A 27,355-nucleotide genomic window follows, 5' to 3' on the forward strand; every position below is an offset into this window, starting at 1 on the left:
GTAACTACGCACTTCGTCCAGGCACATTATCGCACGCGTCATGCAAGCCGTCTTAAATGACCACCTAAACTGTCATTTGGCAACCTAAAAAGCTGCCGAGGTTGCCCGGCTGGCAACAGGGGAAAAAAGTTAAGTGAGAGCCCTGCATTCAGCTATCTCTCCTTGGATCCCATGCGATCTAACCTTCCAGAGCAGCCTACCATGCGGAACTGTGTCGAACGCCTTACTGAAGTCCATGTGCACAATATCTACAGCTCTGCCTTCATCTACGTTTTTGGTCATGTCTTCAAATAAATTAATCAGATTTGTGAGACACGACCTCCCACGTACAAAACCATGCTGACTATCCCTAAGCGCTTGTCCATACAAATGCCTGTATATCCTATCTCTCAGAATACTCTCCAGTAACTTACCAACTACAGATGTTAAGCTCACCGGCCTATTGTTCCCAGCATTTTCCCTGCAGTCCTTCTTGGAAAGATGTACAACATTTGCCACCCTCCAGTCTTCCGGCACCTGTCCAGTATTTAAGGACGACTCGTAAATTTCAACCACGGCTCCCGCTATTTCCTCTCTAGTTTCCCACAATGTCCTCGGATATATATCTGAGTAATCCTTCAGTAATGTAATCTTGGACCCCTGCCTTGATGTTCTCCTCAATTAAATACCTACCCCCCCCACCCTTCTCTTTTACCCCCACTCTTCTATCTCGCCTTTAGCACCTGTACACTGGAAGACACTGCCAGTCATGTCCCACTCTTAGCCAGTTTCTGTAATGTCTATAACATCTGAATCGCATGTCCTATCCAAGCCCTGAATTAATTTGCTTTACCTGTCAGGCCTTTATTGTCATTGACTTCTGTACTGATTTGCTGTCTCCCTACTGCATTGGATCATGTCCCATTATCAATCTAGTTTCCCGAGTAGCACCAGCAAACTGCCCATCAGGATATTGGTTCCACTACAGGTGCAACCAGTCCCTCTTATACAGGTTACTTCTGCACCAGACAAGATCCCAATGGCCCAAACATGTGAATCTCTGCTCCCTGCACTATCTCCTCAACTATGCATTCATCCATTCATATATTCCTATTCCTCACTGAGAGTAATCCAGACATTACTACCCTTGAAGCCCTGTTTTTTAACCCTTTGCCTAACTTCCTATATTTACTGTACAGGACTTCATTCCTTTTCCTATCCATGTCAATTGTGCCAATGTTTACGATTTGTGGCTGTCACCCTCCTCGAAAAAGTTCTATAGCCTCTCCAAGGCAACTTGGACTCTGGCACCAGGGAGGCCATCCTAGAATTCCTAGACTATATTCTGAACTAATGAGCTTCCACTGTGACCTGATGGCTGTTGCTCTCCTCTGAGCAGTTATTTCACACACACCCTGTTGAAATAGACCCGCGCCGCTGGACTCCGACCATCGGGTCCGTTGACCCGCGCCACTCCACCCCCCTCCAGCAACCCACAGCCGTCGCCTTACCTGGAGCCTGGACTCTGCACTGGGCCTGCAGCCTTCACGCTGCTTACTCCCACTCTCCTCGATTTAATTCCACCGGGTCCTAGCGCCCGTCTGCCCAGCCGTGCTAACCTCAGTGGCTGCTCCACTGACCCTCCCCCATCCCCCCCCAACCATGTCACACCCGCTCTTCCCCACCCACCTTTCAGCCCTCTCTCCCCCCCCCACCCCCTGACCACCCACCACCCCTCCAACACCCACAACCCCGTACCCAGTCTACCCACCTGCCTTCCTCTGGCCCCAACTCCCACCCCTGCCGGGTGTTCACCATCCCCCCCGACCTCCCCCTCTCCCCCACCCAACGGTCTGTCCTCAGCAGAGGTCTCACCTTTGTCCCCCTCCGTCCCCATCTCAATGAGTTCCGCGCCCACCATGACTTGGAGAGCTTCTACCGTCGTCTCCGCCTCACAGCGCACTTCCATGGGAAGGAGTCCTCGCCCCCTAATGATGACCCCTTTTCCCGTCTCCAACGCACCCCCTCCTCGTGGAACCCCCCTCAGAAAGTCCCGGCTCTGGAACTCTTCATTCAGAACTGCCGCCGCGACGTCAACCGCCTCAACTTCTCCACTCCCCTGTCTCACTCCAATCTTTCCCCCTCTGAACGCACTGCCATCGAATCTCTCCGCAAAAACCCAGACTGGGTCATCAAACCAGCCGACAAGGGAGGTGCCGTGGTAGTCTGGCGCGTCGATCTCTACAAAGCTGAGGCCACGCGCCAACTCTCGGACACCTCCTCCTACTTACCCTTGGACCATGACCCCACTGACGAGCACCAGGCCACCATTTCTAGCACCATCACCGACTTCATCAATTCCCACGCTCCAAACTCATCGTTCCCCAGCCCCGCACGGCCCGTTTTTACCTTCTCCCCAAAATCCACAAACCCGGCTCTCCCGGCAGACCCATTGTCTCTGCGTGTTCGTGCCCCACCGAACTCATCTCCACATACCTTGACTCCATCCTATCCCCCTTGGTCAAATCCCTCCCCACCTATGTTCTAGACACCTCAGACACTCTCCGCCGCCTCCACGCATTCCACTCTCTGGGCCCTCACCCCCTCATCTTCACCATGGATGTCTGGTCACTCTACACCTCCATCCCCCACCAGGATGGCCTCAGAGCCCTCCGGTTCTTCCTCGACCAGAGGAGCAACCTTTACCCAGCCACTGACACTCTCCTCCGCTTAGCGGAGTTGGTCCTCACCCTCAATAACTTTACATTTGACTCCTCCCATTTCCTCCAAACACAAGGCGTAGCTATGGGCACACGCATGGGCCCCAGCTACGCCTGCCTCTTTGTCGGGTACGTTGAACAATCCTTGTTCAATGCGTACCAGGGCCCCATCCCCGACCTCTACCTCCGCTACATTGACGACTGCTTTGGTGCCACCTCCTGCACCCACACACAACTGACTGACTTCATCCACTTCACCACCAACTTCCATCCGGCACTCCAATACACCTGGACGATTTCCGACACTTCCCTACCATTCCTTGACCTCACCATCTCCATCGCAGGGGACAGACTCCTGACCGACATACATTACAAACCCACTGACTCACATGGCTATCTGGACTACACGTCTTCCCACCCTGCCCCCTGTAAAGACTCCATCCCCTACTCCCAATTCCTCCGCCTCCGCCGCATCTGTTCCCAGGATGAGACATTTCATACCAGGGCATCGGAAATGTCCTCGTTCTTCAGGGAACGGGGATTCCCCTCCGCCACCATAGATGAGGCTCACACCAGGGTCTCATCCATACCCCGTAACACTGCTCTCTCTCCCCATCCCCGCACACGCAACAAGGGCAGAGTCCCTCTGGTCCTCACCTTTCACCCCACCAGCCGGCAAATACAACACATAATCCTCCGCCATTTCCGCCACCTCCAACGTGACCCCACCACTCGCCACATCTTCCCAACTCCCCCCATGTCTGCCTTCCGCAAAGACCGCTCCCTCCGCAACTCCCTCGTCAATTCTTCCCTTCCCTCCCGCACCACCCCCTCCCCCGGCCCTTTCCGTTGCAACCGCAAGAAATGCAACACCTGTCCCGTCACCTCCCCCCTCGACACCAAACCAGGTCCCAAGCAGTCGTTCCAGGTGCGACAAAGGTTCACCTGTATCTCCTCCAACCTCATCTACTGCATCCGCTGCTCTAGATGTCAGCTAATTTACATCGGTGAGACCAAGCGTAGGTTGGGCGACCGTTTCGCCGAACACCTCCGCTCAGTCCGCAATAACCTACCTGACCTCCCGGTGGCTCAGCACTTCAACTCCCCCTCCCATTCCCAATCCGACCTCTCTGTCCTGGGTCTCCTCCATTGCCAGAGTGAGCAACAGCGGAAATTGGAGGAACAGCACCTCATATTCCGTCTGGGGTCCTTGCGCCCTTATGGCATCAACATTGAATTCCCCCAATTTGGCTAGCCTGTGCTGTCCCCTCCCCTTCCTTCACCCTCTAGCTGTCTCCACCCACCCTCCCATCCGCCCGCCCTCGGGCTCCTCCTCCTCCTCCCTTTTTCCTTCTTTCTTTCCCCACCCCCCATCAGTCTGAAGAAGGGTTTCGGCCCGAAACGTCGCCTATTTCCTTCGCTCCATAGATGCTGCTGCACCCGCTGAGTTCCTCCAGCAATTTTGTGTACCTTCGATATTCCAGCATCTGCAGTTCCCTTTTGAATACCTATTTTCAGTGCTCTTTTGTAAATATGCATAATTAATAAACATGTCATATGGCCAGAAAGAAAAAAAAAAGATGTTTGGCTTTATAGTGGTGCCCATACACTGTACAAGCGCACACTGTCACAAGTAAAGCATTGCCTGTTTTCTTGGGGAATTGCCACAGGCATTCTTGAACTCTTTACCTATTCCATTTCTTGGTGGTCACCCATCTCCTTTCTGCCTGCACCTTGTGTGTGACCATCTCACTATAACTCGTCGATAGACACAAATTGCTGGAGTAACTCAGTAGGACAGGCAGCATCTCTGGAGTAACTCAGTAGGACAGGCAGCATCTCTGGAGTGACGGAATGGGTGACATTTCAGGTTGAGCCCCTTCTTCAAACTGAAAGTCATGAGAGATGTAGGCGATGATGTAGAGATAGAACAAATAAATGAAAGATATGCAAAAATCTTATATAAAAATAAAAAATTATGATAAAGGAAGGCCATTGTTAGCTGTTTGATGGTGAGAATGAAAGGCTGGTGTGACTTGGGTGGGGGAGGGATGGAGAGGGAGGGAATGCAGGGGTTACTCCTGTCTATAAAGCCCTCTGTCTCCCAGATAATCCTGAGGTTGTCCAGCTACAGTTTCAGTTCCCTCACATGATTAGTGAGGAGTGCAGCTGGGTGCACTTTCCCCACCGGTGTAATCTTCAGGGACACTAGAGGTTTCCCCATACTTCTCACATTCTCACAATGTAAGCTAGCCAAGAATATAAAGCAGGATAGTAAAAGCTTCTTTAGGTATGTGAAGAGGAAAAAAATAGTTAAGACCAAAGTTGGACCCTTGAAGACCGAAAAAGGTGAATTTATTATGGGGAACAAGGAAATGGCAGATGAGTTGAGCAGGTACTTTGGATCTGTCTTCACTAAGGAGGACACAAACAATCTTCCTGATATAGTAGTGGCCAGAGGATCTGGGGTGACAGAGGAACTGAAGGAAATCCACATTAGGCAGGAAATGGTGTTGGATAGACTGATGGGACTGAAGGCTGATAAATCCCCAGGGCCTGATGGTCTGCATCCCAGGATACATAAGGAAGTGGCTCTAGAAATCGTGGATGCATTGGTGATAATTTTCCATAGACTTAGGATCAGTTCCTGTGGATTGGAGGGTAGCTAATGTTATCCCACTTTTTAATAAAGGCGGGAGAGAGAATACAGGGAATGATAGACCAGTCAGCCTGACATCGGTGGCAGGGAAGATGCTGGAGTCAATTATAAAATATGAGATAGCCGCACATTTGGATAGCAGTAAAGGTTCAAAGGTTCTTTATTAGTCACATTAGTGAAATGCGTATTGCCATTGCAGCACATAAAAAAGAAGACAACATAATAGTAATAAAGAAATTTAAACATAAAAAACATCCCCCCACAATGATTCCCATTATGAGGGAAGGCACAAAGTCCAGTCCCCATCCCTATTTCCACCCATAGTCAGGCCTATTGAGGCCTCTGCAGTTGCCTTTACGGAGGCCCGATGTTCCAGGCCATTCTCGCCGGATGATGGTGCTCCGGCGTCGGGAGAATCCTCTCAGCAGCTTGGGATACCTGGAACGGCCGCTTCCTTACCGGAGACCGCGGCTTCCGAAGCCGACAGGCCGCGCTGGACGGAGCTCCACCACTGGCGATCTCGGTGAGCGATCCCAGGCTCCCGATGTTAAAGTCAGCGCCGCCACCCGCGGCTTGCCGTTCCACAGACCCGCAGCTCCACGATGTTCAAATCGCCGGTCTCAGCATTCCAGCGTTCCAGCGCGGCGACACGGGCAAGGCATCGCCCGCTCCGCGATAGCGCTCCAGCGCTCTGCCGCCGCCAAAGCTGTGTTTCTGGCCGGTCCCCTCAGGAAACGCCGCTCCAGCCGTAACAGGATCGGTCCAAGTCAGCATGGATTTACGAAGGGGAAATCATGCATGACTAATCTTCTGGATTTTTTTGAAGATGTAACTAGGAAAATGGACAAGGGAGAGCCAGTGGATGTAGTGTACCTGGACTTTCAGAAAGCATTTGATAATGTTCCACATAGGAGATTAGTGGGCAAAATTAGGGCACATGGTATTGGGGGTAGAGTGCTGACATGGATAGAGAAGTGGTTGGCAGACAGGAAACAAAGAGTAGGGAATAACGGGTCCCTTTCAGAATGGCAGGCAGTGACTAGTGGGGTACCGCAAGGCTCGATGCTGGGACCGCAGCTATTTACAATATATATCAATGATTTGGATGAAGGGATTCAAAGTAACATTAGCAAATTTGCAGATGACACAAAGCTGGGTGGCAGTGTGAACTGTGAAGAGGATGGTATGAGAATGCAGGGTGACTTGGACAAGTTGGGGGAGTGGGCAGATGTATGGCAGATGAAGTTTAATGCAGATAAATGTGAGGTTATCCACTTAGGTAGCAAAAACAGGAAGGGCGATTACTATCTAAATGGCGTCAAGTTGGGAAAAGGGGAAGTACAACGAGATCTAGGGTTCCTTGTACATCAGTCTTTGAAAGTAAGCATGCAGGTACAGCAGGCAGTGAAGAAAGCGAATGGCATGTTGGCCTTTATAACAAGAGGAATCGAATCTAGGAGCAAAGAGGTCCTTCTGCAGTTGTACAGAGCCCTAGTGAGACCGCACCTGGAGCATTGTGTGCAGTTTTGGTCCCCTAATTTGAGGAAGGACATTCTTGCTATTGAGGGAGTGCAGCGTAGGTTTACAAGGTTAATTCCCGGGATGGTGGGACTGTCATATGCTGAGAGAATGGAGCAGCTGGGCTTGTACACTGGAGTTTAGAAGGATGAGAATGGATCTCATTGAAACATATAAGATTGTTAAGGGCTTGGACACGCTAGAGGCAGGAAACATGTTCCCGATGTTGGGTGAGTCCAGAACCAAGGGCCACAGTTTAAGAATAAGGAGTAAGCCATTTAGAACGGAGACGAGGAAACACTTTTTCTCACAGAGAGTGGTGAGTCTGTGGAATTATCTGCCTCAGAGGGCGGTGGAGGCAGGTTCTCGGGATGCTTTCAAGAGAGAGCTAGATAGGGCTCTTAAAAACAGCAGTCGGGATATGGGGAGAAGGCAGGAACGGGGTACTGATTGGGGATGATCAGCCATGATCACATCGAAGGGCCAAATGGCCTACTCCTGCACCTATTGTCTATTGTCATCCTGCAGGAGGAGAATACCAGTGCCCTAGTTACCTTCCCTACTGCACAAACAAGAGTCCCCCAAACAAGAAATACGCAAAAAAGACCTTGCCTGTAATAAAGCGGGATTTTATTGAGTGTTGAGCCATGTCAAATGATTTATTTTTTTTTAATCTGATGCTGCATTGTATAACCATTTTCTATTGTTCTATTATGCAGGCTTCAATTTCTAATACAAGTACTTGGGGATCCTGGGGAGCTTGGGGGAAATCACTGATCTCTACAGCTACAGCAACTGTGGGTAAGTGTTATAATTGCTATTCATTCAATAAGAAAACATGAATCGGTTGGATTTATATGTTTCCAGAGAAGAACAGCAACTTTACAAATTAACAGTAACTTTACACATTAAGCAATGTGTCCCAATGATGAGAATTCAAATAGCCCCCAATTTATTCGTACGCGGTGTGATTTAGCATAAAACGTAGGCAGTTCCGAACTAGCAACAGCAGGTAATCAATAGGTGACACAAAACAACTGTTGATTTTTAATTGAGGGGTAATCAAACCTTTCCACTTAATTATGTCCTCCAAAGGAAGTGACTAATTTTTCTTTGAAATAATCAAATGCTAGGTTTATATTGTGACAGAGTTTTGATCAACTTGAGTCTAAAAGTTTGGGAAGGGTGGTGATGTCATAGTCATGTAATAAGTAGAAATGCAAGAAGAAAGATAGGATGAGAAGACATTTCTGGAAGTTTCTAAATCTTTAGAATTCTGGAACTTTACATCTGAGAGTGCTCTGGTTGAGATTGATGGCATCAATCAGTATGGGTTTAAGGCGTTTGAAGATAGGACAGAAAACCAGAGTTGATGTGGACATTTGGCAATTGTTCTATCGAAAGCCATGCCTCAGAGCTTTGTGGGTTATTTCTGCATTATTCATATTCTAGTGTTTTTTAATCTAGGTTTTGAATACCTAATTGCAGGTCATGGACTGAACACTGTAAAGGAAAAAGCTGAAGCATCGCTCAAAGTACATGGCGGTTCCCCAGCATCTGAAGAGATGAAACTACCCGAGTCAGATGAAGTTGCTATTGCATCAGGTAACTGAAAAAATAAAAATTTCCCGTTCTGTTCCTGAAGGCAGTCATTTCTTCTATGTGAATGCTTCAAATGACGTAATGCCTTTTTCACCCACCTTTTCTGTGTATTGTGAATCCCATTAGGCTATTGAGTGCAGACCAAGCATGGGCCTCCCTCAGTTACATGATTCCCAGGGAGGGCGGGGTAAATTCATGGTGCTATTGAGAGAACAAAAAATATTATTTCAAAGTTTTTACCCCACCTTATTTTATCTGTAAAATATATTTAACTGGATGAAATATAATGCCATTATCTTTGTGCAGATTCTAAATGTATAACTTTTCCAATTATCTTTCATTTGTACTGATTAACGATTGTGATGGTATGTTAGCATTCATAGCAAAAGGATTTGAGTATAGGAGCAGGGAGGTTCTACTGCAGTTGTACAGGGCCTTGGTGTATTGTGTACAGTTTTGGTCTCCTAATCTGAGGAAAGACATTCATGCCATAGAAGGAGTGCTGAGAAGGTTCAGCAGACTGATTCCTGGGATGGCAGGACTTTCATACGAAGAAAGCTTTTACTCGCTAGAATTTAGAAGATTGAGGGGGGATCTTATAGAAACTTACAAAATTCTTAAGGGGTTGGACAGGCTAGATTCAGGAAGATTGTTCCCGATGTTGGGGAAGTCCAGAACAAGGGGTCACCAGTTCAAGGATAAGGGGGAAGTCTTTTAGGACCGAGATGAGAAAAACATTTTTCACACATAGCGTGGCGAATCTGTGGAATTCTCTGCCACAGAAGGTAGTTGAGGCCAGTTCATTGGCTATATTTAAGAGGGAGTTAGATGTGGCCCTTGTGGCTAAAGGGATCAGGGGTATGGAGAGAAGGCAGGAACTGGGTACTGAGTTGGATGATCAGCCATGATCATATTGAATGGCGGTGCAGGCTCGAAGGGCTGAATGGCCTACTCCTACACCTATTTCCTATGTTACTATGTGATATTTGTGAACTAAGAGTAAAAAGGAAATTTCTACAAGATATTTGATTATCTTGCTTTCTTATCTTTACTAAAATAAATACAATAAGATTGTTCCAATTTTAATATGTAATAAATTTGTGTTTACATGTAAGTTAAATTCGAGACCCTCAGCCCCAAGCGACAGTAATCTCAGTCACCGAGGCCAATCTAAGAAAACTTTTCACACGGATGAACCATCGGAAAGTGTCCAGTGCTGGTGTACCTGGATGTAGTTTTAAAACCTGCGCAGAGCAATTGATCGGAGTTTTTTGCCAACACATTCAACCTCTCACTAATTAGGTGACTTTTTGTTCCCAGATAATTGTTTTTAAATATTTTTAATTTCTCGGATAGATACCCAAGAAGCACCATCTGCAGATGAGTCACCCTCTTCTCCCGCTGCCGAATCTCGTGGCATGTTGTCAGCCATTTCTAATGTTGTTCACAACACGGTAAGAGAAGTCAGATACTTGATGAACATGGTAGCCAGCTAACTCGCCATTTCTCATTTTTAATAATGTTTCTAGCCTTCGTTTTGCTCAACCTATTAAAATGGGTCAACACGTTCAACGTGAAAGAGAATGAAAGTCAAAGTATGACACGAAGGGGCAGGAAAATAGATGCAAAGGTGTATGGCAGAATGTGAATCCAGATGGAAAAAGTCTTTTATCTGAATACATCTGACATTTGTAATAAGATAGAGGCAATGGCACAAATAATAGCAAATACAGCATAACCAGGATTGCGAATTAAGTATTCTAGGTAATCTAATATGCAAGAAGAATAGGCAGACAAGGAAAGGAGGTGGTGGACTATTGTTAATCCAAAAGTTTCAGTGCAGGTAGTGAATGTTATTTATTAAACATAATAACAACAACGGAGTAAGTACCTAAAACAGTAATTTGCTAACGAACTTCAAACATTGTGCATCACCCTAACTTGAATAAAAGTGGCCGCAGCTTAACAAACTGTATCCTGACCGAAATGCTGTGCAAGGCCCACATCACCGTCCTCTGATTGGATGGTGTTCCCAGTCTACATTTCAGGCTGGCAGAGATGCTGGTGTGCATACACGTAAGATGCCGGCGCGCATACACGCAAGATGTTGGCGCACCAACATGGAAGTTAACCGTTCAGGACGGTTGGTGAGCAGATGTGGGTGAATCGTGATGTATTATGGGTTTGGGTAGAAATAAGGAGCTGTGGGGAAAGAAGACCTGGATAGAAGCATCCAAAATGGTGCATCTCGAATAGACAAAGCATAAATGGGGACATATCGGAAATGAGACGAGTACAGCATTCATCATGGGTGATATTAATCAAACTGGCAAGGATGCTTTGGATGTTTGTGCTGTACATCAGAGGGATTATTTCAGGGAGGTTCTATAGTGGTCTGCTTTAGAACTTCCTCAAGATCAGACTGTTTTTGTTTAAATCATGTTTAATGGGATATGAGTGATAGGAGATTTGTAGTTAAGAATATCTTGGGGTGCAGTGATTACAACATGGTAGAATTCTGGATACACTTTGAGGAAGTCCTCAATTTAAAAAGGGCAAACATAATAGTACAAAGATAGTTGCCTGGAATGGATTGGGAAAATAGAATAAAGGAAAGGTGAGAAGATGAACAGTGCAACATATTGAAGCAGCTATTTCATAATGATCAGAAGAAACGTATCCAAATTTAGAAAGAGCAACTCAATGAGAAAGAGAGGCATTCAAGTTAAATAAAGGAAGGTATTAAAACAACAAGTCGAGCATACATACAGTGCTCTCCATAATGACCCATTTATTTATTTGCCTCTACTCCACAATTTGAGATTTGTAATAGAAAAAAGCACATGTGGTTAAAGTGCACATTGTCAGATTTTATTAAAGGCATTTTGGTTTCACCATGTAGAAATTACAGCTGTGTTTATACATAGTCCCGTCCCATCATCCCCCCCCATTTCAGGGCATTATAATGTTTGGGACACATGGCTTCACAGGCGTCTGTAATTGCTCAGGTGTGTTTAAATGCCTCCTTAATGCAGGTATAAGACAACTTTCAGCACCTAGTCTTTCCTCCAGTCTTTCCATCACCTTTGGAAACTTCAATTGCTGTTTATCAACATGAGGACAAACATTGTGCCAATGAAAGTCGAAGAAGCTATTTTGAGTGAGAAACAAGAATAAAACTGTTAGAGACATCAGCCAAACCTTGGGCTTACCAAAATCAACTGTTTGGAACATCATTAGGAAGAAAGAGAGCACTGGTGAGCTTATTAATCGCAAAGGGACTGGCAGGCCAAGGAAGACCCCCACAGCTGCTGACAGAAGAATTATCTCTATAATGAAGAAAAATCCCCAAACACCTGTCCGACAGATCAGAAACACTCTTCAGGTGTGGATATGTCAATGACCACTGTCCGCGGAAGACTTCATGAACAAATACAGATGCGACACTGCAAGATGCAAACCACTGGTTAGCTGCAAAAATAGTAGGATGGCCAGGTTACAGTTTACTAAGAAGTACTTAAAAGAGCAACTGCAGTTCTGGAAAAAAGGTCTTGTGGACAGATGAGACAAAGATTAACTTATATCAGAGTGATGGCAAGAGCAAAGCATGGGGGAGAAAAGGAACTGCCCAAGATCCAAAGCATACCACCTCATCTGTGAAACACGGTGGTGGGGGTGTTATGGCCTGGGCATATATGGCTGCTGAAGGTACTGGCACACTTATTTTAATTGATAATACAACTGCTGATGGTAGTAGCATAATGAATTCTGAAGTGTATAGACACATCCTATCTGCTCAAATTCAAACAAATGCCACAAAACACATTGGCCAGCGGTTCATCCTACAGCAAGACAATGATCCCAAACATACTGCTAAAGCAACAAAGGAGTTTTTCAAAGCTAAAAAAAATGGTAAATTCTTGAGTCAATCAAGTCAGTTACCAGATATGAACCAAATTGAGTATGCCTTTTATATGCTGAAGAGAAAACTGAAGGGTACTAACCCCCAAAAAAAGCATAAGCTAAAGATGGCTGTAATACAGGCCTGTCAGAGCATCACCAGAGAAGACACCCATGAACTGGTGATGTCCATGAATCGCAGACTTCAAGCAGTTATTAGTCTCCCTGTTCCTGCCGCTGAAAAAGACCCCGGCAGCATGATGCTGCCACCACCGTGCTTCACCGTAGGTATGGTATTGGCCAAGTGATGAGCGGTGCCTGGTTTCCACAAGACATGACGCTTGGCATTCAGGCCAAATAGTTCAATCTTGGTTTCATTAGACCAGGGAATCTTGTTTCTCATGGTCTGAGAGTCCTTTAGGTGCCTTTTTGCAAACTCCAAGCGGGCTGTCATGTGCCTCTTACTGAGGAGTGGCTTCCGTCTGGCCACTCTACCATAAAGGCCTGATTGGTGGAGTGTTGCGGATATAGTTGTCTGGAAAGTTCTCCCATCTCCACAGAGGAACTCTGGAGCTCTGTCAGAGTGACCATCGGGTTCTTGGTCACCTTCCTGACCAAGGCCCTTCTCCCCCGATTGCTAAGTTTCGCTGGGCAGCCAACTCTATGAAGAGCCCTGGCGGTTCCAAAGTTCTTCCATTTAAGAATGACGGAGGCCACTGCTCTTCTGGACCTGTAATGCTGCAGAAATTGTCTTATACCCTTCCCCAGATCTGTTTCTCGACACAATCCTGTCTCGGAGGTCTACGGACAATTTATTCGTCTTTATGGCTTGGTTTTTGCTCTGATAATAATAATAATAATAATGGATGGGATTTATATAGCGCCTTTCTAATATGCACTGTCAACTGTGGGACCTTATATAGACAGGTGTGTGCCTTTCCAAAACATGTCCAATCAATTTAATTTACCACTGGTGGACTCAAATCAAGTTGTAGAAACATCTCAAGGATAATCAATGGAAACAGGATGAATGTAAGCTCAATTTTGAGTGTCATAGCAAAGGGTCTGAATACTCATGTAAATGTGATATTTCAGTTACTTTTTAATTTGAAAAAATTTCTAAACATCTGTTTTCGCTTCTTCGTTCTGCAGTATTGTGTGTAGATAGATGATAAAAAAAATGTATTTAATCCATTTAACAATAAGGCTGTAACGAAACAAAATGTGGAAAAAGTGAAAGGGTCTGAATGCACTGTATGTTTGGTGTGTAATTGCTATTTAGATATATAAACCATGGCAGTTGAATTGTGTGCCGCAAGCCCCCACAAATATGTTAATAGCTGCCTAATGATTCTTTTGGTGATATTAAGTGATTAAATGTTGGTCTTAATGCCATAAGCAACTTTCCTTGCCATTTTTCAAAAGGTGCTGGGAGCACAGTTTCAGTTTAATATCTCTCAGTTTCACTTTAATTCCCAGAACCAGGGGTCACAGTTTAAGAATAAGGCGTATGCCATTTAGGACCGAGATGAGGAAAAATGTCTTCACCCAGGGAGTTGTGCATCTGTGGAATTCTCTGCCACAGAAGGCAGTGGAGGCCAATTCACTGGATGGTTTCAAGAGAGAGTTAGATTTAGCTCTTGGGGCTAAAGGAATCAAGGGATATGGGGGATAAGCAGGAACGGGTTACTGATTTTAGATGATCAGCCATAATCATATTGAATGGCTCGAAGGGGCTAATGGCTTACTCCTGCACATATTTATATTTCTATCTCATCGGAAAAATACAATCTCCCATAGTGCAGATTTCCTCAGTAAAGCGTTAAAGTGTCACTTTAAATGTTTATGTTGGAGATTCTGGAGTGAACTTGGAATCTCAAACCTGACTTGAGAGGTTTGAATGCTACCACCTTACCCTCCCATTCCAAATCCGACCTTTCTGTCCTGGTCAAAGTGAGCACCACCGGAAATTGGTGGAGCAGCACCTCATATTTTGTTTGGGTAGTTTATACCCCAGCAGCATGAACATTGACTTCTCCAATTTCCGGTAGCCCTTATTGTCTCCTCCCCTTCTCAGCTTTCCCTCAGCCCTCTGGCTCCTCCTCTTCCTTTCTTCTTCCCGTCTCCCCCCCCTTCCCACACACACACTATATTAGTCTGAAGAAGGGTTTTGGCCCGAAATGTTGCCTATTTCCTTCGCTCCACAGATGCTACCGCACCCGCTGAGTTTCTCCAGCACTTTTGTCCACCTTATTGATAGTTGACCTCTGTTGTATGTCCTCACTTTCCACCCCGTCATTATCCTCGCCTTCCACCCCATCAGCCGTCGCATACAGCACATAATACTCTGACATTTTCACCACCTCCAACGGGATCACACTACTAGCCACATCTTCCCATCTCCACCCCTTTCTGCTTTCCGCAGAGACCGTTCCCTCTGCAACTCCCTGGTCAACTCGTCCCTTCCCACCCAAACCACCCCCTCCAGTGTGGACTCCTGTAGATTGGCGAGACCATGCGCAGGCTCGGCGATCATTTCGCTGAACACCTTCGCTCAGCCCGCCTAAATTACCTGACCTCCCAGTTCAACACTTTAACTCCCCCTCCCATTCCCACACTGACCTTTCTGTCCTCGGCCTCCTCCATTGTCAGAGTGAGGCCCAGCTCAAATTGGAGGAACAACACCTCCTATTTTGCTTGGGTAGCTTAAACCCCAGGGGTATGAACATTGACTTCTCTTCCTTCAAGGAGCCCTTGCTTTTCCTCTCTCTCCAATCCCTCCCCCTTCCCAGTTCTACCAGTCTTACTGTCTCCAACTACATTTTATCTCTGTACTGCCCACTCCCCTGAGATCAGTCTCAAGAAGGATCTCAACCCAAGACGTCACCCATTCCTTCTCTCGAGAGATGTTGCCTGTCCCATTGAGTTGCTCCAGCATTTTGTGTCTATCTTGGATTTAAACCAGTATCTGCAGTTCTTGCCTACACATTCTGTTCGTATTCATTGGTTTATGAATTTTACAAATGTTGTCTTCAGCTCTGGGCACCATGTTATAGGAAAGATATTAACAAGCTTGAAAGGGTTCAGAAAAGATTTACGAGGATGTTGCCAGGATTAGAGGGTGTGAGCTATAGGGAGAGGTTGAGTAGGCTGGGTCTCTATTCCATGGAGCGCAGGAGGATGAGGGGGCATCTTATAGAGGTATACAAAATCATGAGAGGAATAGATCGGGTAGATGCAGTCTCTTGCCCAGAGTAGGGGAATCGAGGACCAGAGGACATAGGTTCAAGGTGAAGGGGAAAAGATTTAATAGGAATCCGAGGGGTAACTTTTTCACACAAAGGGTGGTGGGTGTATGCAACAAGCTGCCAGAGGAGGTAGTTGAGGCTGGGACTATCCCATTGTTTAAGAAACAGTTAGACAGGTACATGGATATATAGACCAAGCGCAGGCAAGTGAGACTAGTGTAGCTGGGACATTGTTGGCCGGTGTGGGCAAGTTGGGTCGAAGGGCCTGTTTCCACACTGTCACTCTATGACTCAAACAATTACAAATACTGCACTTTGCTTGTGTTTTACAGGGTAAAACTGTAATCACGGGTGGCTTGGACGCTCTGGAATTTATTGGCAAGAAAACAATGAATGTCCTTGCAGAGAGTGACCCTGGATTCAAGAAAACAAAGATATTGATAAATAAAACAGCCACTTTGTCCCAGGTACTTAGAAGTGCACCTCATATAATTGCCTTTTTAAAGAAAATGCAAAGCAGCTTTATTGCTTTATTATGCTTGCAGTGACTTCAAAAGCATGTAGTTGGATTTGTACTAATTGATGTTTCGATACTACAGTAAGTGGTCATTGTCCAGTTGGGGAACTGAATAGTATATTGCATGCTTCACAGAAGCACTGTTGTGTGATGGAATCTCCATTGCCTCTTCTGCATCTATAATTTCTCAGAACTATTATTTAGACTATCACACACCTATTAATGTCTTTTGAGGATTTTAATGACTGATGAAAGAAACTGAACATATTTTGGAAATTCCTGTTGCATGGACAAGACTCACCACAAATATTCATAGTCGTACAGCACAGAAACGGCCCATCAGTCTGCCATGACCATGCTGACCTTTTTGCCATCTATACTAATCTAATTTGCCCGCATCAGGTTGTATCCTTCTATGCCTTGCCTATTTAAGTGCCTGTCTAAATGCCTCTTAAACAATACTCTTAAGTGTGATCTATCCCGTCTTTTATAAAGTTGCAACTCAGAGAAAGGAATACCTTCTTCAACACCCTAGCTACCTGTGATGCCACTTCCAGGAAACTATGGCATTGAACTCTAAGGGCCCCTCTATTCATCAACTTTCTTTAACCGCATGCTATTTGCAGCATATATTCTAACCTTATTTGACTTCCCCAAAATACATCACCTTATCGGGATTAAAGTCCACCTGCCATGATCTATCCAACATGTAGCTGATCGATATTCCGTTATATAGTTCCTCATTATCCATAACACCATCAACTTTTGAGTCATCCACAAGCTTCCTAATCATATCTCTTAATTTCATAATCAACATCCTCCATTTCCTAACACCAAGACAATTTTGCATCCAGTTAGCCAACTTGCTTTGGATTCCATGTGCGTAAACCTCTCGATCAGTTTTCCATGAGGGTCATTCATATGAACCAGCAAGGCATTTGATAATGTCTAGCTCTCTGCTTTCATCAATATTCTCAGTTGCCTCCTCAAAACAAATAATCAAATATGGCAGGAGCTCCCTTACACAAAGCCATGCTAAATATCTCTGATCAATCCCTGCTTTTCCAAATGTATCTTATCCCTTTGGACTTTCTCTGAAGCAATTAAAAGCAATGTCTAGTCATTTGTTAAATATATTCATGATTGTAGTTTTGTGAAGTAACTAGATTTTCTTTACATGCTCACTTCTGATATTAAAATTCATCAAGTCCTACTTGAGAGATGTTAAGAGTTTCATTGGGAGAGGGAGCTACTGATAGTACATTGGTGTCAAAATTGTATCATAGTTGAATGTTTCTCATCTGGAATACAGTGTAAAAGATGGGCTAGTGCCTGATTATAAAAAAAGATCATTCATTACAAATTAAATAACTGCTGATAAACCTCTATATCCATCAAGATTTTCATTTTGCGATGTAAGCAACGTGGCAGTAACATTTCATAACCTTAAAATTGTTTAGGAAGGATATTTTGATTTTTGGTCCATGTAGGTGTTTCACTGTATACATTGGGGTAGACTGTGAGTATTATATCCAAGAGCTAACACGTGTAATTTTATTGTTTAAATAGATGTTAAAAGAAGCAAAAGAAAAAGAAAAACAACGACTTTTTTGTCAAATTACTGAAGAGAAGACGGCTCACTTTGGGATGATGTTTGATGACTTCCAAGGACTTTCACATTTAGAAGCTTTGGAAATTTTATCTAATGAAAGTGAAATAAAAGTAAGTATTGACATGCTCTCTTACTCTCAAACTGACTTTCTCGTTCTCCTTGAATGGATTTTTAATAGAAACTTTAATAGAAGTTCAAGACATGGTTCTTCTTTTAATGAGTCAATAAATCTGAGTTGATTTTATAATCAACACATACAAGAACTAATATGGTGATCTTCCATATTGGCCAAACACTTCATAGATTCAAGTGATGCCCTGTTAGGAAATCTACTTGGCATGGTAATTTCATGAATGATTTTATTTAGAACTCCCTTGAGTTGGTCCACCGGACGATTATAGAAATGACAGAATACAGTAAACCCTAGTTTTAACGGACCCCTTTATAACGGAACTTGTCGATGACACCCTAGCTTCTGACGCCACCAGCAAGCCCTTCTCCACGAACCGCATGGTTCAGTTGACACGGCTGTTGTGGCTCACGTTGTAGCCCCTGGGGACAGTGCTTTCTTCAGGCTGCTGCCAAAAACAGTTCACCGTGAGGCTCCTTCTCTCACCAGCTGCTGCTTCTTTCTACCGGGCATTGCTTTGTCAACTTGGCCCCCCCTCCACCTCCTCCATTCCCTGTCAACTCGGCCTCTCTCCTCTCCTCTCCATACCTCCCACACTCCCCACCCCACCTCCGTTCCACTGCCATCTCCTGCTCCTCATAGTTACTGGCATACTCATACTCCACCTCGGAAGCAGGGGGCAGACAAAACGACGGCCAACAGGAAGAAGGGGGTTCTGGTCAGAGGGGAAGGAACCCCATGGTGACCGAGTGCGTCCTGTTAGTGCCAACTGAAAGAGCTGATGGCCAGGGGTTACAACAGCCGATTTAATCAGATCATACAGCAGCTGCTGAAGAAAGGCACACGTGCAGACCCTTGGCATTGGCACCTAGTTTTGGGGTGAAACGATGCAAAGTACTGGAGTAACTCAGCAGACTGAATCAGTCTGAAGAAGGCTCCAGACATCACCTATCCATATCCTCCAGAGATGCTGCCTGACCCCCCTGAGTTACTCCAGCACTTTGCGTCCTTTTGTGTATTAACCATCATCTACAGTTCTTTGTTTCAACTAATAACATAGATATAGATAATACCTAACTGGGTTATAGCACACAATCAACAATAACAGACACTGTCCCCTCCCCCCCCCCCCCCCATTGCCCGTTATAATGAGGGTTTACTGTGTTATAGGTGTTCAAGAAATGTAACACTACCCACAACAGCGAAACCCTTTGATTGCCACCCCATCAGCAACTTCAAACATTTAATTCCCTCCAATCACGCAGCCATACCTGGATAACATCAGAATTAGCCAAAGAAAAAGTTAAGTAATATTTAAGCTATGCGATGATTGACTCACAAGAGTGAGTATAGCCACCTTTCTTTGACTCTTGTATCTGTGAAATCAATATTTTGGAGTTGGCAATGGCCAAATGTTTAACTGCACCAGCCATTATTCCTGATTTTTCAGAAAGCCTTTTCATCATCCACAAAGTATTTTTCAGAAGCGTGATAGAATACTCTTGAATGGGTCCAGCCAAAAGGCTCAAATACTTTATCATCAGTTAAGTGTGCATTGTCTATTCAAGGTGAATTGTAGCATCTCAAGAGGCAACCTGACATCGCCTAAAAGAAAGTTAATAAAGTTATGACCTTTACTCTGAGGTGCTTTTTTCCAGTCCTTTTTATTTGGAGCAGTCTTATTATTGCTAGATCAGCTAAAATTAACATAAATACAGTAAATACTGGATTTACCAGAATTGTCCATGGTCTTAATTATTTATATTTTGACATACTATAATTAACATCTACCAATTCCACAGAGCCATTTGATCTGTTTTTAATTGTTTTCAGCCATGTTTTTGTTTTATTCCTGATTATTTTTCTTTCTCCCGTCTTTTTGAACCTCTGAACCAATGCAATAGAACTTTTTAAGCTAACAGAAAATAAAATGAATGCAGGTCATTAACCCAGTAACATTACTGCAATCCGAAACTGCAAACAGCATTCGATTCTTGTGTTCACACATGGAAAGATTAAATGGTAACCTCAGTAAACTAAAAATGCATTCTTGTGCGATAGAACTTGGTTAGATTAGAATGCCGTTCTTCCCTCTTCCCCAGCATCCTGATTTAGTTCTCATTATTATAGCATGGATAGCAGGTTGGCTGGATGGCAGAAGTGAAAGGGGCAATAATGGGGGACTTTTCTGGTTGACTGCCAGTGGCTAGCGGAGTTCTGCAGGGGTCGGGACTGGGGCCTCTACTCCACGTTGTATATTAATGATTTAGATGAGGGGATTGAAGGTTTTGTGGCCAAGTTTGCAGATGATACAAAAATAGGTGGAAGGCCAGGTGGTATAGAGAAAGCAGGGACTCTGCAGAAGGACTTGCACAGGTTGGGAGAGTGGGCAGAGAAGTGGCAGATGGAATATAGTGTAACAAAGTGTGGAGTCAGGCATTTTGGTAGTAGGAATAAAGGCGTAAAGGATCGCAGCTATTTACAATATAAATGATTTAGATGAAGGAATTAAAAGTAACATTAGCAAATTTGCAGATGACACAAAGGTGGGTGACAGTGTGAACTATGAGGATGCAGGGTGACTTGGATAGGTTGGGTGAGTGGGCAGATGCATGGCACATGCAGTATAATGTGGATAAATGTGAGGTTATCCATGTTGGTGGCAAGAACAAGAAGGCAGGTTATTATCTGAAGGGTGTCAGATTAGGAAAAAGGGAAGTGCAATGAGACCTGGGTATCCTTGTACACCAGTCACTGAAAATAAGCATGCGGGTACAGCAGGCAGTGAAGCAAGCTAATGGCATGTTGGCCTTCATATCGAGAGGATTTGAGTATAGGAGCAAAGTGGTCCTTCTGCAGTTGTACTCCTGGTGAGACCACACCTGGAGTATTGTGTGCAGTTTTGGTCTCCAAATTTGAGGAAGGACATTCTTGCTATTGAGAGAGTTAACCTAGGTTCACTAGGTTAATTCCCGGGATGGCGGGAGTATCATATGATGAAAGAATGGAACTACTGGGCTTGTATTCACTGGAATTTAGAAGGATGAGAGGGGATCTTATAGAAACATATAAAATTATTGGGGGATTGGACATACTAGATGCAGGGGTCACAGTTTAAGAATAAGGGGTAGGCCATTTAGAACTGAGATGAGGAAAAACTTTTTCATCAAGAGAGTTGTGAATTTGTGGAATTCTCTGCCTCGGAAGGTAGTGGAGGCCGATTCACTGGAAGCGTTCAAAAGAGAGTTAGATAGAGCTCTTGGGGCTAGCGGGGAAAAAAGGGATATGGGGTGTAATGTATATAATGTAAATGGTGTTACCTGCCTCCAAGTTAAAGGGGGAGCAGTGTGATGTATGTAATATAATTAGCATATGTTATGTCTTGTGCGAGGGAACGCATGCGCTAGGTGAGACTCAAGGTGGCGTCCTGCAATAAAGTAGCTTGTTAATTTACTCCTGTATGTGAGAGTTCTTTTGAGTCAGTTCCACGCACCCAAATACACTACATGGGGAAAAGGCAAGAACGGGGTACTGATTGTTGATGAACAGCCATGATCACATTGAATGGCGGTGTTGGCTCGAAGGGCCGAATGGCCTACTCCTGCACATATTATCTATGACTATTTTCTAAATGGGGGGAGGATCCAGAAATCGGAGGTGCAAAGGGACTTGGGAATGCAGGTGCAGGATTCCCCAAAAATTAATCTGCAAGTCGAATCAGTAGTAAACAAAGCAAACTCAATGTTAGCATTTATTTCAAGAGGGCTTGTATACAAAAACAGGGATGTAATGCCAAGGCTCTTTGAGGCGTTGGTAATGGCCGCATTTGGAATATTGTGAGCAATTTTGGGCACCATATCTGAGGAAGGATGTGCTGGCTCTGTAGAGGGTCTAGAGGAGGTTTACAAGAATGATCCCAGGAATAAGTAGGTTAACCTATGATGAGCGTTTGTCAAGAGTCAAGAGAGTTTATTGTCATGTGTCCCAGATAGGACAATGAAATACTTGCATGCTGCAGCACAACAGAATATTGTAGGCATAAATAAAGATCAGATCAGTGTGTCCATATACCATAGAATATATATAGACACATAAATAAACAGATTAAGTGCAATAGGCTGTTATAGTTCAGAGTTTGTTTGAAGTTGTGTTTAATAGTCTGATGGCTGTGGGGAAGCAGCTGTTCCTGAACCTGGATATTGCAGATTTCAGGCTCCTGTACCTTCTACCTGATGGCAGCGGTGAGATGAGTGTGTGGCCAGGATGGTGTGGGTCCTTGATGATGCTGGCAGCCTTTTTGAGGCAGCGACTGTGATGGATCCCCTCGATGGGAGGGAGGTCAGAGCCAATGATGGACTGGGCAGTGTTTTCAACTTTTAGCAGCCTTTTCCGCTCCTGGAAGCTCAGGTTGCTGTACCAAGCCACGATGCAACCAGTCAGCATGCTCTCGACTGTGCACCTGTAGAGGTTCGCGAGAGTCCTCCTTGACATACCGACTCTCCGTAATCTTCTCAGGAAGTAGAGGCGCTGATGTGCTTTCTTTATGATTGCATCAGTGTTCTGGGACCAAGAGAGATCTTCGGAAATATGCTTGCCCAGGAATTTGAAGTACTTGACCCTTTTCACCATCGACCCGTTGATATAAACGGGACTGTGGGTCCCCATCCTACCCCTTCTGAAGTCCACAATCAGTTCCTTGGTTTTGCTGGTGTTGAGACCCAGGTTATTGTGCTGGCAACATTTGGTCAATCGGTCGATCTCACTTCTATATTCTAACTCGTCCCCTATCAGAGATACGTCCCACAACAGTGGTGTCGTCGGCAAACTTGATGATGGAGTTCGCACTATGCCCGGCTACGCAGTCATGAGTATAGAGTGAGTAGGGCAGGGGGCTGAGCACGCAGCCTTGAAGTGCTCCCGTGCTGATTGTTATCGAGGAAGACACATTTCCACATGCCCTTTTTAAGCAGGTGGGAACCTCAGACCTCAGAATTGGGAGGTTGAAAATGTCCGTAAAAACTCCAGCCTGTTGGTCCGCACAGATTTTTAAAAGACGCCCGGGTATACCATCAGGTCCAGGCACTTTCTGAGGGTTCACCCCTTTGAAGGATCTTCTGACGTCAGCCTCTGTGACTGACCGAAATACCATCAGGGCGAATGGGGGCTCGGGAAGGCACATCAGTGTTCTCCCTATCAAAGCGTGCGTAAAACGCATTGAGCTCTTCAGGGAGTGATGCTTCGCTAACATTTGAGCTGCCTCCTGATTTTGCCTTGTAGGAGGTGATTGCATTCAAGCCCTGCCACAGCTGCCGAACATCCATCTCATCCTCCAGCTTGGAGCAGAAGTCCCTTTTGGCCTTTTTGATGGCCTTACTAAGGTCGTATCTGGACCTTGTAGACCTCTGTATCTTCAGACCTGAATGCCCGGGATCTGGTCTTCAGAAGAATGCGGATCTCATGGTTCATCCAAGGCTTCTGGTTAGGAAACACTCGGAAGTTTTTGTTGGGATGCAATCCCCCACACATTTTTTTATGAAATCTGTAGCGACTGTGGCATATTCACTCAGGTCCGTTGTCGAGTCCCTGAACATTGCCCAGTCTACAGATTCCAAACAGTCCTGGAGTTGTTCCACTGCCCCCCCCCCCCCCCAGACCAACCAGCTCTGTACAGTCCTCACCTCTGGGGGTGCGCTCTTCACTTGCTGCCTGCACCGCGGTATGGTCGGATTTGCCGAAGTGAGGGCGAGGGATGGAGCGATAGGCATCCTTGATGGTCGTGTAGCAGTGGTCGATGGTGTTTGGTCCTCTGGTGCTGCAGGAGACATGTTGGTGGAAGTTAGAGAGCGATTTCTTAAGGTTGGCTTTGTTGAAGTCCCCGGCTACGGTGGTAAATGCCTCGGGGTAAGCCGCCTGGTGCTTGATGACCACGACGTGCAGCTCCTCCAGTGCCAGACGGACGTCTGCCTGGGGTGGGATGTAGACCGCGGTCAGGATGATGGAGGAGAATTCCCTCGGTAGGTAGAAGCGACGGCACTTCACCGCCAGATGTTCGAGGTGTGGAGAGCAGGAGTTGGATAGGACTGCCACGTCTGGACCCTGAGGCAGACGCCCCCTCCTCTCCCTTTCCCAGATGCCTGCATAGGTCCATATGGTGGATGGAGAACCCTTCAGGCTGGACCACTGAGTGTGGGAAGCTGGGGGTTACTCGCTGGACTGGGCCTTACTCGCTGGAGTTTAGAAGAATGAGGGGGAACTTCATTGAAACATACAGAATAGTGAAATGCTTAGATAGAGTGGATGTGGAGAGGATGTTTCCACTAGTGGGAGAGTCTCACAATTAAAGGACGTTCTTTTTGGAAGGCGATGAGGCGAAATTACTTTAGTCAGAAGGTGGTGAATCTGTGGAATTCGTTGCCACCGAAGACTAGAGGTCATCAGATGATATTTTTAAGGCAGAGATAGATAGCATTTTCGTTATTGCTGGTGTCGGGGGTTATGGGAGAAGGCAGGAGAATGGGGTTAGGAGGGAGAGATAGATCAGCCATGATTGAAGGGCAGAGTAGACTTGAGGGGACGCATGGTCTAATCCTACTTCTATCACTGACCTTACTAACTTTACTCTCTGAGGTGCCTTTTTCCAGTCCTTTTTATTTGTATTATTATTATTGATAGATTAGCTAAAATTAACATAATACTTTTAAAGACGTAGCAGCACACAATTACTTTGGAATACGTCTCGATACGTTTGATTTCTTTCTTGCTAATATTACACAGAAGCACTCTAAAATAATTCCACTCTCAGATTTATTTATAATCAATTACTAAGAGAATTTGTTTCTCCCCAGGTTCAATCAGCTTTGTTGTCCCTCACAGGAGAAGAATTGGAGAACATGAAAAGAGACCTTATAAGTATTAAAGAGGTGGTCTTATTGAAAGAATTCAATACAGAAGAAAAACCAGAGGAACAGAAAGGCATGCTAAAATTATACGTGTTTTGTTTTTTGAATCGTAATTAACTAACTGAAAATAATTAACTTTTTGAAAATAATTAATTTCAGAAACCTAACTAACAATGACTTTTGACAAAACAGAAACTAAAGGATTCTAAACTTTACCTTCAAAGCAAATATAATATCAAAGGAGTTAGAAATTTTGGAATCCTCCAGAATTTCTCCAGTCTTTCTCAAACTGTTTAAGACAAATTTAAAAAAGCTGAGCCTTCATATCAGAAGAACACTGAAAGAATTGTGTGCTTTATTTGTGACAGATTTGAATCAACAAAGCTTTGCCTCAACAGAAATTGTCATAGCTGAAGTTGTCTGTAGTATTTGCATAGTATTACAAGTCCTAGATGTAGTTATATTTATTGCCTTATACTTATCGGGAAGTTCACACCATCTGTTTTGCCAGACATAATCTTTAATAATTGAGCAGCAACTGTTTTTTTTCTCTTATCAATGGGCCCTAATGCATAAATAACATGCATTTGATGCATGCATGCTTCAGGAAGAAATCCTTATCACCTTTTCGTTTCTGTAATATTGAATGCAGTGTGAAATAGCAAAGCTTTTATTTTTGTTTTGAGCAGATGATGAGGAGTTTGTGAACATAATAACTGAGTTACTATTCGAGTTGCACGTGGCTGCTACTCCAGACAAACTCAACAAGGTAAATAGTCTTGTATATTGCCATGATATTTGCAGAAATTCATGTTGCTTAGCTGCAAAGTAGTGGGTGAGCACAGGGTTTCTTCATACTTATGTGTGTACTTGTGTTTGCTCTCTGTTTTGTTGATGGCTCCACCTTTTTCAACATTTGAATAGTAGAGATAATGGTGCTACAGTATCCCCAGTTTATTAATGCCAATTTTATATATTCCAAATATAATTCTGAGATCTTTCTGGTCTATGAACTCAATATCTATTCATTTTAGGAGATGAAGCTTTGCTGGCAAGACCAATGTTTATTTCCCTTGAGTAGCAATGTTACAAAATGTAGAGATTTTAAAAATCAAGTCTTTAATTTATCCCATCAGATAAAGCATAAAAATAAGTTTAATTTGACACCTAATTCACTTTCATATCTTCAGTATTAAAAAAGTTATGGCCATTTTCATACTCGGAAATTGGCATCTTGTTCCCTATTGCTTTTTCATTGACTTAACACAAAAGCTGTGATCGAGAACATTTAAAGGCCGATAACGTTCTTAAAATTTAAGAGAACTGAAAGAAATTTTCAGTTATTATAGATTGAAGCATTCTGAAACAAATATGAAACAATCTTACTTAGATGACTTGAAATTAAAGCATATAATTAGTTAGTTACCTAATTGTAGCTAATTACAAAATTCAATTACTAGATCTAAACATCTATCCATTTCTTAAGAATAGATTAACATTTTTAAATAGCCTAAGTGTCCAAATAACATTCACACAATAATTCAGAATATAAGGAATTTAATGTTTAATACCTGTAAATTAATGGCCATTTAAATCAGCTTGCGAGTGGGTTTTACTGGAACGGGACCATTTAGAACGTTCAGATGCGGTGAATTTATACCCCCATATCTGCAGCAAATACACTGCCGGTTCTTCGGGGGGGGGAAATCACCGTTTCGCAACGTAAAATGTGAATTAAATACATCCTAAGCAACACTTTTATACATAAAAATAAACTACTTTCTTTTACCTGGTCCTGCATAAAATCCGTCCCAGTTGTCGGCATTGACGGCTTCAGAAGCTGCTTTTAAAATCATTCCAGCGATTAACTTGTCGGGTGAAATTTTTTTTAAAACACACAGAACGGCCGTAGGAACGATTCTTTAGCAAAATCTTGCACTCCAACAAATATAATTCAGGACCAGGTCGGGAAAAAACCCTGTTTTAACCCCCCCCCCCCCCCTCAAACGCGCCAAAATCGCGCACACGGCCAGTGGCAGAATTACAGCGCCACTGAAGGTAAGTTTTGTAACATGCCTACCTTGAGGTGATGAGCCACTGCCGTGAGTTTTTTTTGAGAAGATGCTTCCTTAATTGTATTGAGTAGGTGCTGTATGGTGCTGTTTCTGACTGCCCTTGTATATTTCTTGAACCATTATTGATCCTCTCACTGAATAATTATGGTGAAGTAAAATATATGCCCAGCCGTAAATTTACGGATTATGATGGTGTACATTACTTCTGCCAGATCTGTTCTGAGTGTCCTATTTAACACAATTGTACAAGATGAAACTGTCCCCAGGCGGAAGATGGGACTTTACCTTTCAAGAACTAGGCAGTGTCACTAAAGTTTAAATTCCATTTGGAATATTTTGGAGGACCAAGAAACCAAGAACCAAGAACTAATGGGGTCATGGATATACGCACAAATAATGTGCAAACTGGATTTGGTCAATGTAAATGAAATGAATTAATTGAAGCTATTTAATCTGCAAGAATTTAATGTGGATGGAGGCACATAATCTCATCATG

At 44.3% G+C, this 27,355-nt stretch overlaps 1 protein-coding gene across 3 annotated transcripts in view; it reads left to right on the plus strand.

Moving 5' to 3' along the window:
- Positions 1-27,355, plus strand: part of fam114a1 (family with sequence similarity 114 member A1) — a 48,598-nt gene that overhangs the window by 12,725 nt on the left and 8,518 nt on the right. For all 3 annotated transcript variants that reach the window (XM_033027000.1, XM_033027008.1, XM_033027018.1), the window contains exons 3-9: positions 7,596-7,677; positions 8,365-8,481; positions 9,835-9,932; positions 15,959-16,093; positions 17,713-17,865; positions 24,731-24,857; positions 25,474-25,553. In XM_033027000.1, the coding sequence (XP_032882891.1) occupies positions 7,596-7,677; positions 8,365-8,481; positions 9,835-9,932; positions 15,959-16,093; positions 17,713-17,865; positions 24,731-24,857; positions 25,474-25,553 (792 nt within the window). The remainder of the gene's footprint in view (positions 1-7,595; positions 7,678-8,364; positions 8,482-9,834; positions 9,933-15,958; positions 16,094-17,712; positions 17,866-24,730; positions 24,858-25,473; positions 25,554-27,355) is intronic.

This window comes from Amblyraja radiata, chromosome 1, assembly GCF_010909765.2.
Source record: "Amblyraja radiata isolate CabotCenter1 chromosome 1, sAmbRad1.1.pri, whole genome shotgun sequence".
NCBI classification, from domain to species: Eukaryota; Metazoa; Chordata; class Chondrichthyes; order Rajiformes; family Rajidae; genus Amblyraja; species Amblyraja radiata.